At 37.9% G+C, this 13,104-nt stretch overlaps 1 protein-coding gene across 3 annotated transcripts; it reads left to right on the top strand.

The window, feature by feature from the left end:
• Positions 1-4,585: 4,585 nt before the first annotated feature.
• On the top strand, positions 4,586-12,100 carry LOC143034405 (uncharacterized). 3 transcript variants are annotated; one of them, XM_076200406.1, is made up of 3 exons: positions 4,586-6,443; positions 8,242-8,807; positions 11,128-12,095. In XM_076200406.1, the coding sequence occupies exons 1-3, from the start codon at positions 6,272-6,274 to the stop codon at positions 11,542-11,544; spliced, it is 1,155 nt and encodes a 384-aa protein (XP_076056521.1). In that variant the 5' UTR covers positions 4,586-6,271; the 3' UTR covers positions 11,545-12,095. The 3 variants fall into 3 exon arrangements, with proteins under 3 accessions (XP_076056521.1, XP_076056522.1, XP_076056523.1); XM_076200407.1 differs by lacking the exon at positions 4,586-6,443 and adding an exon at positions 6,838-6,909 and having other exon boundaries at positions 11,128-12,094; XM_076200408.1 differs by lacking the exon at positions 4,586-6,443 and adding an exon at positions 6,916-7,009 and having other exon boundaries at positions 8,242-8,328; positions 11,128-12,100.
• Positions 12,101-13,104: the final 1,004 nt, after the last annotated feature.

Raw genomic sequence — 13,104 nt, 5'->3', positions numbered from 1 at the left:
TCCTCATATGTTAGGTTCTTCAAACCGGGAATCATCTTTGTGGATCTTCTTTGGACATTTTCTATAGCTCTAATATCTTTTTTCCTCCAAGGGCTCCAGGCTGCTTGGGCATATTCCAAGATGGGTCTTACCATAGTTATAAACAGCAAATGAAACATTTTTAAATCCATGTGTTGACACCCAGAGTTGTTGTTGTTGTTGTTGTTGTCGTTCCCTTGACTGTCTGTCCGAGCAGTCCCGAGAGAGGATTCAGAAGGGTGGATATCAGGGGGTCTGGCATGCAGCAGTGTGTTGTCTTTCAGTGTGTTAATGGAGCGGTGAGTGATATGATTATGAATATGTTTCTGGAGGCTGGTATTTGGTGGTTGTGGAGGAAGAGAAGAGAGTATCTGTGCGTGATAAAGGTCTTTGGGTGTTGTTTTAATGTTTCTTGGTGTGTGTGGGTGTTCTGCTATGTAGTGTAGCGGGTGTAATGTGTTTGTGGTGGCTGCGGCAAGTGTTTGTGTGCCTCTCATGTCGAGGTGGTCCTTGACTTTGAGGACTTTTGTTTCATGGTGTAAATGGTCTGTAGGTGTTGTATTTGTGCAGCCTGTAATTGTTTTTAGGGCTTTGTTTTGTATGATTTGAAGGGTGTTGTGGTGTGTCTCACTGAGATTAGGAGCCCATGCAGGGGGCCAAACGGCAGCATCTACCCCTGGCTACCGGCTCTACGCAGGTGGCACCGATCCCCAAGAGGGAGCTACGCCTACCTTGGGGAGTACCACACCCAGAGTTTGATTGGCTTTGTTGACTTAGCATTGTATATGGCCTTCAAACTTTAATTCATTGTCCACTAATACTTTTAGATCTTGTTCTTCTTGTGTATATTTTAATTCTGATGGAATTATGCCATCTGAGCAGTTATATGTACTATATCTGTGATCATAATTGTTTTCAGTCTGTTGCCCACTTAAATACATTATTTTAAATTTACCTGGATGTAGTTTTAGCAGCCACTTGTCAGACCATTTATAGAGGTGTTTTATGTCTTTTTGGAATATGTTATTGTCATTTGGACTTGATATAGTTCTGAAAAGTTTAGTATCATCAGCAAAAAGATAAACATCAGATTTTATGGCATCTGGCAAGTCATTGATGTAGATGATGAAAAGCACAGGACCTTAAAACACTTCCTTGTGGTATCCCACTTAACACTTCTTGCCATTCAGATTCTTCTCCATTAACAATAACTCTTTACTTTCTTCCAAGTAAGAATGTCTTAAGCCATCTGTATATTTGTCCAGTTATTCCATACATTTTTAGTTTGGTCAATAGTCTGTTGTGGGAGACTGCATCAAATGTTTTCATAAAGTCCAGATACATCACATCCACACTGTTACCACTTTCTAGAGTTAATGTCCATATATCAAGCACCTTAAGTAATTGTAGTTATGGAATGCCCTTCAATAAATTCATATTGTTCAATGCTTAGCAGATTATTTTTTTCCATATGATTAAGTATATTTGATCTGATTATTGTTTTTCTAATATTTTACAAGTAATGCATGTGAGACTTATTGATCTGTAGTTTTCAGTAGTAATATTGGCTGTCTTTCAGTCCATTGGTATTTTGCCAGTTAGGAGAGTGTTGTTATAGATAATAGTTAGAGCCTTACTTATCTCATGTCTTATCTCCCAAAGCACTCTTGGATGAATTGAGTGAGGTCCTGGTGACTTGTCAATTTTCAGGTGTGTCAGGTGTTGCTGCACTACTTCCTCTTATACTTCAACTTGGTTGAGCTGGTTAGGGAGCCATAGCCACAAAAAAATAAATTTTTGGCGACCTCTGGCAACCCCATTGCATGAAAAAACATTCTGTATATTGAAATAAAGTCAAAATTTCAATAGCCAGTTTTGTTTTGTTTATTGCAATTAATATCTATGGAGATATCTGACAACTTGTATGGAGGTATCTGACAATTTGACCAATTGTACACTCATAATCAGCTATTTACTAGGTACGCGCGAAAACAATCATGACGTCATCACCGCGCTGGTTCTGTTTACAAAGCCATCTTTTGCGACCAGTTTGATTTTGTGTGGGTTAGTTTGAATGTTTTGAGCATTCAGCGCATGCGCAGGACATTCAAATTATCTTGTTATTATACAAGTGTATGCCCAAATCTTTCAAAGGAAATAAATATTCACCGATTCCAACGCAAATTTGGTTATCAACCTCGGCAAACTAGTTTTCCAAGTAAAAATATTAAGGTAAGACATCAATAATAATCTATTGTAATGTAAGACAACTGTTTTTTAACCTATTTTCTTCCGTATATGAGCAGCTCAAAATCGTTGGGTAATATACACTTGGTCAAGAAATGACCCAAAAATCTTCACATGCCAAGTTGCATGTGCGCTGAATGGCCTACCGGCTCCGGCATTTGGCCTTCAAGCCAAAAAAATCCATAAATCAATCAATCAACCAAGTTGCATGTCAATTGGGCCAGTGGTTTGGATTTTATTGATTATTTTTAAATTGACAACAGTTGCCATGGTAACATTATAGGTTGTTAATTTAGAAATAATCAATAAAATCCAAACCGCTGGCCCAATTAACATGCAACTTGGCATATGAAGTTTTTATTTGTCGACAAATCACCTGAGCATGTCATTAACATTGCAGGACCTTCTTCTTATAACATTCTAACTAACACCTATCATGTTGCCATGGCAACTGCTGTCAATTTAGAAATAATAAAATCCAAACCACTGGCCCAATTGACATGCAACTAGGCATGTGAAGGTGTCTGGGTCAACAAATTGCAAGTGTATAATACCTAACGATCTTGAGCTGCTCATAACCGGGAGAAAATAGGTTAAAAAAATTCTTACATCAAAATAATATCTTATTGATGCCTTACCTTGATATTTTTACTCGGAAAACTAATATGCCGAGGTTGATAACCAAATTTGCGTTTGAATCAGTGAATATTTGTTTGCTTTTGAAGAATCGGGCTTTATGAAAATCTTCACATGCCAAGTTGCATGTCAATTGGGCCAGCGGTTTGGATTTTATTATTTCTAAATTTACAACAGTTGCCATGGTAACATGATAGGTGTTAGTAAGAATGGTATAAGAAGAAGGTCCTGCAATGTTATTGACATGCTCAGGTGATTTATTGACCCATAAAACCTTCACATGCCAAGTTGTATGTCAATTGGGCCAGCGGTTTGGATTTTATTGATTATTTCTAAATTGACAACAGTTGCCATGGCAACATGATCGGTGTTAGTAAGAATGGTATAAGAAGAAGGTCCTGCAATGCTGTTGACATGCTCAGGTGATTTATTGACCCATAAAACCTTCACATGTCAAGTTGTATGTCAATTGGGCCAGCGGTTCAGATTTTATTGATTATTTCTAAATTGACAGCAGTTGCCATGACAACATGATAGGTGTTAGTAAGAATAGTATAAGAAGAAGGTCCTACAATGTCAATGACATGCTCAGGTGATTTGTTAACCCATACAACCTTCACATGCCAAGTTGCATGTCAATTGGGCCAGCGGTTTGGATTTTATAGATTATTTCTAAATTGACAACAGTTGCCATGGCAACATGATAGGTGTTAGTAAGAATGGCATAAGAAGAAGGCCCTGCAAGGTGATTTGTTGACCCATAAAACCTTCACATGCCAAGTTGCATGTCAATTGGGCCAGCTGTTTGGACTTTATTGATTATTTCTTAATTGACAACAGTTGCCATGGCAACATGATAGATGTTAGTAAGAGTGGTATAAGAAAAAGGTCCTGCAATGCTGTTGACATGCTCAGGTGATTTATTGGCCCATAAAACCTTCACATGCCAAGTTGCATGTCAATTGGACCAGTGGTTTGGATTTTATTGATGATAATCTGAAAATTGACAACTTCATGGTTGCCATGAAAAGGCAAATATGGTATGATGGAGATGTTTCACATTGTTTTTGACATGCTCATGTGATTTGTTGATCCATAAAACCCATGTATTCCGAATTTTAATAAAATTGGACCGGTGGTTTAGAGTTAATGTGTATTTCTTTACCGAAATCCTTAAAAATTACCACCCTTCTAACATTTTGTTATGGTAAAGTCTAGCCAAAAATGCGGGCTAAAAAAATAATTCAAAAAATCGTATCTTCCTTATTTTCTAAGCCATTTCAAAATTTTAAAAAGCATTTTGTTTCTGATAAAGTTGTCTTTCATATGTAACAATAATTTAAGGGTTAATTTTTTGTTTTGTTTTTTGTGCCCGTACCTATATTTACAACAGTAGCTTCCTACGAAACTTCAATTCACGCACGCGATCGTATCATCTTATTTCATTCTACCAACAGGTAAGCATTTCAAAAGATTCTCTATAATAGTGGTAACACATTGACAAAATATTACAGCTCAATTAAGTTTCTTTCTTTATATATAAAATGAAATAGATAAATTATTGGCGACATCTGGCAAACTGGAGTTGCCTTTAGCATCCCATGCAATATCATAATCTTCATTTTATTATACCATCAGTAACCAATATTCATTTATTCTACCAACAGTAACCATGGGTGGGGTGAAGAAGAGCACTTTACAGCTGAGAAAAAAAGCAGAGTTTGCAAGGAAATGCAAAAAAAGCTTTACGAGAAGACATCTCTATCACTCGCCCTGGGTCCAGCTCAACAATATCTGCTGAAACCCCAACCTCATCTGCTACGAAGAGGAAATTGGCAATTTCACATTCATCAAACACAGAGAAAAAGAGAGTAGTTGAAGACGAAAACATTATATTTAGGAAAAGCTACCTCCAGGAAGTGTTTTCGAAAGTCGTGTGCAGTGAATGCTTTGGGAAGCTGAACTTAAGCTTCCATAATAAATATATGGATTATAAAATTGATTTACAGTGTCAAGACTGTAAAAAAAGACTGATAGACTCACAGGTGAATGAAACTCCTATTACAACATTGGTGGTATATAGCACAATGGACGTAGGATTAGGGAGGGTTGGATATAACAATTTCTCTGGAAACATGAGCATGAAAAGCGCTCCTGATCAGTATACAAAATATTAGTCAGTAGTAATTGATTGTACAAAAGAAAAGGTGAAAGAAGTGTTGAACAGTAGTATAGAAACTACTAAACAGCATTATTCTGCTGACCAAAATGGGATTTATTATATGAACGTGATTTTTGACGGGTCGTGGCAAAAATGTGGGCATACAAGCAAGCTGGGAGTCGGGGCTGTGATAGAAGCCGAAACTGGGTGTGTTCTTGATTATGAGACAATTAGTAAACTCTGCGAACAGTGTACAAAGAAAGAAATAGTATGAAACATGGAAAAATAAGCAAAGAACAGCGTGATAAGTGGCTGTCTGATCATAAGAGTGCGTGCCTGAAAAATTATGTAGGTAGTTCTGGTGGGATGGAAGCTGCAGCAGCTGTGACTCTGTTCAGTAGAAGTTTAGATAGAAATATTAGATAGCACACTGTTTTCATATCAGATAGTGATAGTTCAGCCTATAATGCTGTCTGTGCAATGAATGATGGAAAAGGACCATATGACGGTGTAAATGTGGAGAAAGGAGAATGTATCAATCACGTAGGAAAAAGATTAGGCACAGCACTGAGAAAAATACGTGATCAAGTTGTGGCAGAAAAGAAAAAGAAAAGGGAAAAATAAGACGAGTGAAAGAGATGGGAGGTAAAGGGAAGCTCACTGATGTGGTAATAATGAAATCGCAAAAATATTACAGTGCAGCAATTAGGCGACACGTTGGAGGGAGTGTAGAGGGTATGAGAAGGGACATATTAGCGTCATTCCTGCACTGTTCTTCCTCAGACAGTAACGCACAACAATTATGCCCTCAATCAAAAGACAGTTATTGTTTCTATCAAAGAGCAATTGCAAATGACCAGCCCATTCCATCCCACAAAACTATGAAAGTGAGCTTCGTATTACCAAGTGAACTACGTCAGAGAGTGTTGGGTGAATATAAAGGCCCTATCAGACGAGCGGGTTGGCCGCCGCGGGTGCAAAGCGGGTCAGCCGCCGCGGAACCGCTTTATATTGATTCCTATGTAAAACACTGGCTGATGTCACACGGGCGGTCTACCCGCCTGACCGCGGCGGGTGAGACGCATTTCCCCACTTGAAACCGCCGCGGCCAGCCTGCCTGGCTATGTCAGACGAGAGGTTTACCCGCCGCGGCCGCCAGTGCTGGCTGAACCACAGGAGAGGGAAGACGTGGCTGTGTTGTGAGCAACTATGTTCGATACTGAAAAGTTTATATGCGAAATAGAGCTGCGTCCTACCATTTGGGATGTGAGCTCGAAATCTTATTCAAACAAATGTGAAAAAAATAAAGCTTGGGAAGAACTGTGTGAACTTTTTATTGATGGATTCCAAGATATGGAGAAGGATGACAAAAATAAAGAAGGTATGTAATTTTTCACCTTTATTATTGATTAGTACACAAAAGATAACTGTTTTCAGACTTATCATGTGTAATTTCCGGTGTAGATTCCGGTTTTTTAATTAAATTGTACAATTTTGCCATACATACATAGACATGTAATGGTTTTTGTGGACTAAATCATGTTATTTTGCCAAGGTGTTGCTCCCTCCTCACTGACAAAGTACGTAGCAAATTTATCACGAACTGCTGTGGCACGACCAGGTCCAATATTGATTACATCATTTGTATCTTCAAATCCCACTATTCTCAAAGTTTCCTCGAAATTGTGCCCGTCCCTTACATGGACAAAATTGTGGAGCACGCAACAAGATTTGACTAGTATTTCTGCAAAATCGCACGACACGTCAATAGGCCTGTGAAATATTCGCCATTTATTGCTGAGAATACCGAATGTACACTCGATATAGCGTCGAGCGCGCGAGAGACGGTAATTGATTTTTTTTTTTTTTCTTGTGATTAAAGTTCTTTCCTCCTTAAGGGCGTTGAACATGATCAGAAATCCCGAAAGCTTCGTCTCCCACAAAGACGTAAGGCATAGCTTCACCATTGCTACATATTGGCTTACTATTTGGCACGTTTAAAGTAATATTCTGAAGCCTTTTTATACAACTCACTATTTTTGAAAATACTTGAATCCGAGCACTTTCCATAAGAACCTACATCTACAAATGTAAAGCGATAATTAGCATCGCATGAGGCAAACAATACAATGGAAAAAAAATTCTTATAGTTATAGTACAAACTACCCGTGTCACTAGGTTGCTTCATTCGAATGTGTTTCCCGTCGAGGGCCCCCAAACAATTAGGGAAATTTGCGTTCTGTTGGAATTCATCTGAGATGTGGAGCCAGTCTTCTTGTGTCAAGGTCGGGATGCACTTTTCCTTCAAAATTATCCAAATGTTGACGCACACTTCTTTCACAACTTCAGCTGCTGTCGTTCTTCCACATCTGTATATGTAGTGAAGATCAGTGAAGGAACATCCTGAAGCTAGATACCTGAAATACGAAATATGATTAATATAAAAACATGACGATATAAAGGATATGATATAAACTATCAAATTTATTTCATAACGAAATTATGAATAGCTCAACATTTTTAGTAAATAAATTATACATACTAGCAGAACCCGTTCAAATTGCAGGCTTCTTTTTTCAAACAATAATCGATCAAACAAAAAAAAAAACATACGGACAAGCAAAATTAGTTATTTATATGGAATTTTTTTACTTTATTGGCATAAAAAAGGGTGTTTTTTTTAATATACTAATTTTTGGGTGTAGATTACGAATCCGTTATCAGTTTTTGGGGGTCGGCTCTAGTTTTAAAGTCATAGCCAAGTTACCATGTACTGTATTTACATAGGAAATTACCCGATGAAATGAAACTAACCTAAAATAATCTAACCTAAACTAACCTAAGCTGACCTAAACTAACCTAACCCTAAACTAACCTATAACTCAAAAAATATTGAAAAAACAGGAAAATGTTCATGAATAAAATGTTCTTAGAATTCAATTTTACATACACTGTGCAAATTTCATCAAGATCGGTCCATTTTTAACGTTTTTTAGGGTAATTTTTACGGTTTTTCCCCTATAACTCAAAAACTAGGGGCGACCCCCAAAAACGGATTCGGATTCAGGAGGTCAAAATACACTATATATATAAGTATAAATATACCATTTATATCACAGAATGAATGTCATCTGTATTTGAATTGTTGGAAAAATTATATTTTCTTTTCTTTTCCACAGTGGTTGTTCTTCAGAAGAAGTGGAAGAACATCAGAGATCATTACAGGAAGGAGTGCGCTAGAAGGAAAACTGAAAAGAGTGGATCAGGTGCGTCTTCAGCGAAAAAAGAATATATCTACTATTCCCAGTTGTCATTTTTGTCGTCGACCGTAGAGACTAGGCCTCAAAAGAGTAGCGATAAAGTAGAGGAAGATACTGACGTGCAAACAGCAAGAAGTGAGTGCAGCCAGGATTTGCCGAAGATTCAAGCGAAAAAGAAGAAAGTGTCTCATGAGGACAGTTTAATTGGCGCACTTTCAGCAAACATCTATAAGCAGATTCAAGAGCCAAAGGAAGATGCAGACAAAGATTTTCTCATGTCCCTTCTACCATATGTGAAATCTGCCCCAGACTCGGCGAAATTGGAATGCAGATGCGAAATAATGCAAGTTCTCAAGAAGTATAACACTCCTAGCATCAACCCTATGCAGTATGCTCCGTACCCTAAGAGGCTGACCTCAGACAAATTGTTATCTGCGTGCCTTCTGGGAAAAACCCAGAATGATTCTGGAATTCGCTGTTCAAAGGTCAGATCATTAGTGTCACTTTCCCTTGTAAAGACCGATGCAAAAAATTTGGATAATGTTATTCCTTCCTGTATATCATTTGTGTACAGGTTCTTACTCCCTTCAGTTTCATCTTCAAGGTCAGGAATGTTAGTTGCGTTCTTCAGTTTAACCTTGACATACCTCTGAAATTTCTTAAGATTTGTTTTTGCTTCTTGCACTACACAGTTTTCTATCTTATTATTATTACATAGCAATTTCTTAATTTTATTTTGTTGCCTTGCATATTCCTTGATTGTTACAATCCCAAGTTTCCATGTATCTTTGTCAGCATCTGTGTTTCTTATAGCTTCTATAGTAATTTTGTCTAAATTGGATTTGTCTTTCATCACTGAAAGTTCAGAGAATACTTTAGTTGGTATGTGTCTTGTCCCTGTTTCTTTAATTTTCTCCTTGAATAGCAGCCACTGATTTTCTAGGCCATCTGCTTCCCTAATCTAGTGTACCCAATCTCCTGACAGATCCTTCATGGCAGAGTAGTTACCTTTATCATATAGGTACATTCTACGAGTATTTCGATATCGTTCAGTGTAGCAGTTATAGTTAATTTTGAACATACTGTGATCCCTCTTGCCCAATGGTGCCATAATCTCAACAGTGTATACCATATCTTCTTCATTTATAATTACAAGATCCAACAAGCTTGGTATATCTGTTCCTCTGACAGTATTCTATATAATTCCACCATCTACATCTTATCAAATTTGGCAAAAAACAGTTGTTTGTCTTTATTCCATTGCGTCGTCTGCTATTTGAAACAACCCGCCCGTGCGCTTCGGAAACGTTCGGGGAATTCCGTGTTCGTGATGTCACAGTTGCCAAACAATATTGCTATTCTGGGAGTGCATTGTATCGCTTTTGCATTTTGCCATTGTCAGTCGTGTGTCATCTCTTGAGTGTCTCAATTTAATTTTTTATTTTATTGTCACAAAATTGTGATAATAATGGTGTACTGCATTGCTGTAGGCTGCAACAATGGTAGTGGAAGTGGGAAGAGTTTCTTTCAATTTCCTACGGAGCCAGGCCGACGATCGGAATGGATAAGAAAGGTGAGCAGAGCAGGCAAAAGACCGGGCAAACTGTGGGAGCCTTCGAAGTTTTCAAAACTTTGCTCTGACCACTTCGAAGAGGAATGCTTCGAAATGAATCTAGCGTTATCGATTGGATTTATGGAGAAGACCAGGAGACACCTAAAACCTGATGCCGTGCCCTCAATTTTTGCAGCCACTACAAAGCATTCCACGCCGAAACCAAAAAAGAAAAGTAGGAGGTCAGCGTTTGATAAACGCAGGCTTGAGGTACCGTAGGCAGTTTACTTTTTCTGAATCCATGTTTAAATCTTGTCATCTTAGGTTTCACTTCCACTATTGCTATTATATCTGGGTTTTCTTAGGGCATTTTTTATTCTTAAACTTGAGTTCTTCCATTTTGTTTACCAATGAGTCTACATGTGTATGCCAGCATAAGAGTTTTTGCACATTAGTTATCCTATGTCTGATACTCGAAGATCTTGTTCTTAGGTTTGGTGCTTCCTGATTTGTTTTTATCCACATGTGTCCTGGAGGTCCTTGTAGTCTGTATAAAAGATTTCCTGATGTATCATTGCTTTCCTGTTCTCTGGCCTGCTCCACCAGCTGCTTCAGTTCAGTTCTCTGGGCAGGAGACAGTTCTTGTTGCATATAGATTTTTCTATTTCTTAAGCCATTATCAAATTTCTTAATACCTTGATTTTTGTTCACAGACTTTCAAAACCAACAAGTAATGGACATGGTTTTGTCTGTGGTAGTTTCATTTTTATTCTTTCCCAAGGTGAATCCTGTTAGTATATAGTCATTTTTAATGTTCATCTGCATACTGATGCAACATATTTCCTCTACAAATTTACAAAATAATTTTCTAATGTGATATCACATAGGTGTACTTCTAAACAATTTTTTTTTTCAGCTTATTCTTCATATCAGATAGATTTCTAGCATGATAAGGGTCTCACAATCATGGACTCCTCATCACTTTAAACATTAAAGATCAGTTGTGCCTGACATTTCCCAACATTTTTGGTTACTATTCCTTGAACACTGTTTGAAACTAACCTTGTCATGTCATCTTTTGTTTTCACCTTCAAAATTAGCAACATTACCACCAAGGGAGAATCAGGTGTTGACAATAAGCATATCACTCATTACCAGCCATCAGTGGATTGTTTACTACTTAGTAGCCCAATAATTTGCCAACACCATATACATTTGCTTCATGTTTTAAACTTATTGTATTTGTATTACAGGATGAGGCAGGGGTCAGCAGAGCAGGAGCAGATGGTGTCATTGGTTTGGGTGACTGTGAACCACAAGTGTATGTCGATGTGGCTGAGGATTCTAAAGACTCAATAAGAGGAAAACATGCCATGCGTGATACTGAGGAGCACAGTGCCAGTGATAGGAGGAAATTGACCAAAATTGAGGATGATACTGATGTAAAGATTGATATTTCCAAGGAACGCATATATGTTGAAACTAATGAAGAGTTCATTCTGCCCAACAGGAATGAACCCATGGACACCAGTTTTTATATTAAACAAGAACCAGATGACAGTGGTAGAGTTAAACAAGAACCAGATGACAGTGGTAGAGTTAAACAAGAACCAGATGACAGTGGTAGATTGTATATTAAACAAGAACCAGGTGACAGTGGTACAGTGTGAGTCCTTATTTAGTGGGACTAACTGAATAAACATTGATGACAGGTACTTGCACATGGTCTTTTTGGACAGATACCTGTGAGGACCATCTCCCCTCTGCTTGTCTCCAAAGCCTCCACCTGGCAGTGTAGCTCTTTTTATTTCTCAAGAAACAAGGAGCCAGCAACTGCTTGTCAAGACTAGAGACAGAAGTAGCCTCATGCACAGTACAAACAATAGAACAACCTACCTTCTATCCACCTTTGTAATCCTTTGTAAGATCTATGGAGTGGCTTGAGGACTGTTGTTGGCTACCTTGGGTTATGGTAAAGGACTCCCAAGTAACAGTGAGTGAATGACTGTCAGAATAAATCTCATTTATTGAATTGTACCTAGTTGTAGTATACAGGAAAGGAGCAATGCTTGTTGGGTCGTATCTCCTGTTGTCCAATTTATCATATCTAATCATATGTACTTACTTTTGTTAAGGATGAATGAGAGTTTCATGTTAAAAGAGAACATGGTTGTATAGTTATGATGCTAAGGATAAAATATTATTTTGCTAGTGTTTTTTATTTTAATTCACCCTCATAATATTGTCATTTTGTACATTGATTTATTTTATTAAATGTATCCAAGGCAGAAAAAAAAGACGTATATAAAAGATCTATAAAGAAATCACTGCCCATCAGTGAAAAAAATAAAATCACATTAATCTGTTTGCCACCCTTTACCCTTTCCAAACACCTTTCACTTCCTTCTAAGACATCTATTCTTTTCCTAGTTGTGTCAAACACCTATGTTTGGCCTTTTACCTTGTTTCACTTCGCCCTCTTTTTACATGATACTACCAGTATTATTATGCATCTTAGTTATTTCTCAACCCACTCTGCTCTTCTTCAGTTACTCTCTGTACCTCTCCTAATCCTCTCCATCAGTTCATGGGGTTGAGGTTTATACCTTTTGTGAATCCTGTTTTGAAATCTCTTGGCCTTTGATCTTGGAATGGGCTGAAGGAAAACCAAATGTGTCTCCACCTCATGATGCATTGTCTTCAACTTAAACCTGGGAGCTTATGTTGAAAGAATTCTCTGCCAATACCTGAGAACCTATTATAATTCAATATATTAAACTAAATATTGACTGGCCTATTTTCTACCAAAACATAGTCATGCAGTGTAAACAGCATCATGAATTGGGGGCATACAACAGGGAGCACACTGCCTTGCTGGTGCTAGTCTCCAGTCCCTCTGAGCAAGCTCCCATTCAGCCATCTTTCCCATTCCAAACAACTCTTGACATGTTCAATCAACTTGCCCTAGCCATGAATTCTGTAGCTGTCCCCGTCATCTCCTCCATTAAGGGCTGTCTTTTGTAGAGACAACTCCAGCTGTTGTATTTCAGCTATTGTGGCTTCTGAAACACCACTATTGCATCTGGGTGATTAGCAATCACTAATTCACATGCTAATTGATTATGACATGGGTAGTGTCACTGTAATTGGCAACACACTTAATGTGTGTACACACCTTACCTTCCCTGTCATTGTTAGTGCACATTGCTCCACAACAAAACAATGGAAAA

Source organism: Oratosquilla oratoria, chromosome 17 (assembly GCF_046742065.1).
Source record: "Oratosquilla oratoria isolate Oo_2021 chromosome 17, ASM4674206v1, whole genome shotgun sequence".
NCBI lineage: Eukaryota > Metazoa > Arthropoda > Malacostraca > Stomatopoda > Squillidae > Oratosquilla > Oratosquilla oratoria.
The sequence above is the reverse complement of the archived record's forward strand: the minus strand, read 5'-3'. Positions and strand labels throughout refer to the sequence as shown.

Excerpts from the sequence above, each read along its gene's own strand:
- LOC143034405 (XM_076200406.1), top strand. The coding sequence starts at position 6,272 with ATGTTCGATACTGAAAAGTTTATATGCGAAATAGAGCTGCGTCCTACC. Across the intron at positions 6,444-8,241 it reads GGATGACAAAAATAAAGAAG|TGGTTGTTCTTCAGAAGAAG; the intron begins GTATGTAATTTT and ends TCTTTTCCACAG. Across the intron at positions 8,808-11,127 it reads CTGGAATTCGCTGTTCAAAG|GATGAGGCAGGGGTCAGCAG; the intron begins GTCAGATCATTA and ends TTTGTATTACAG.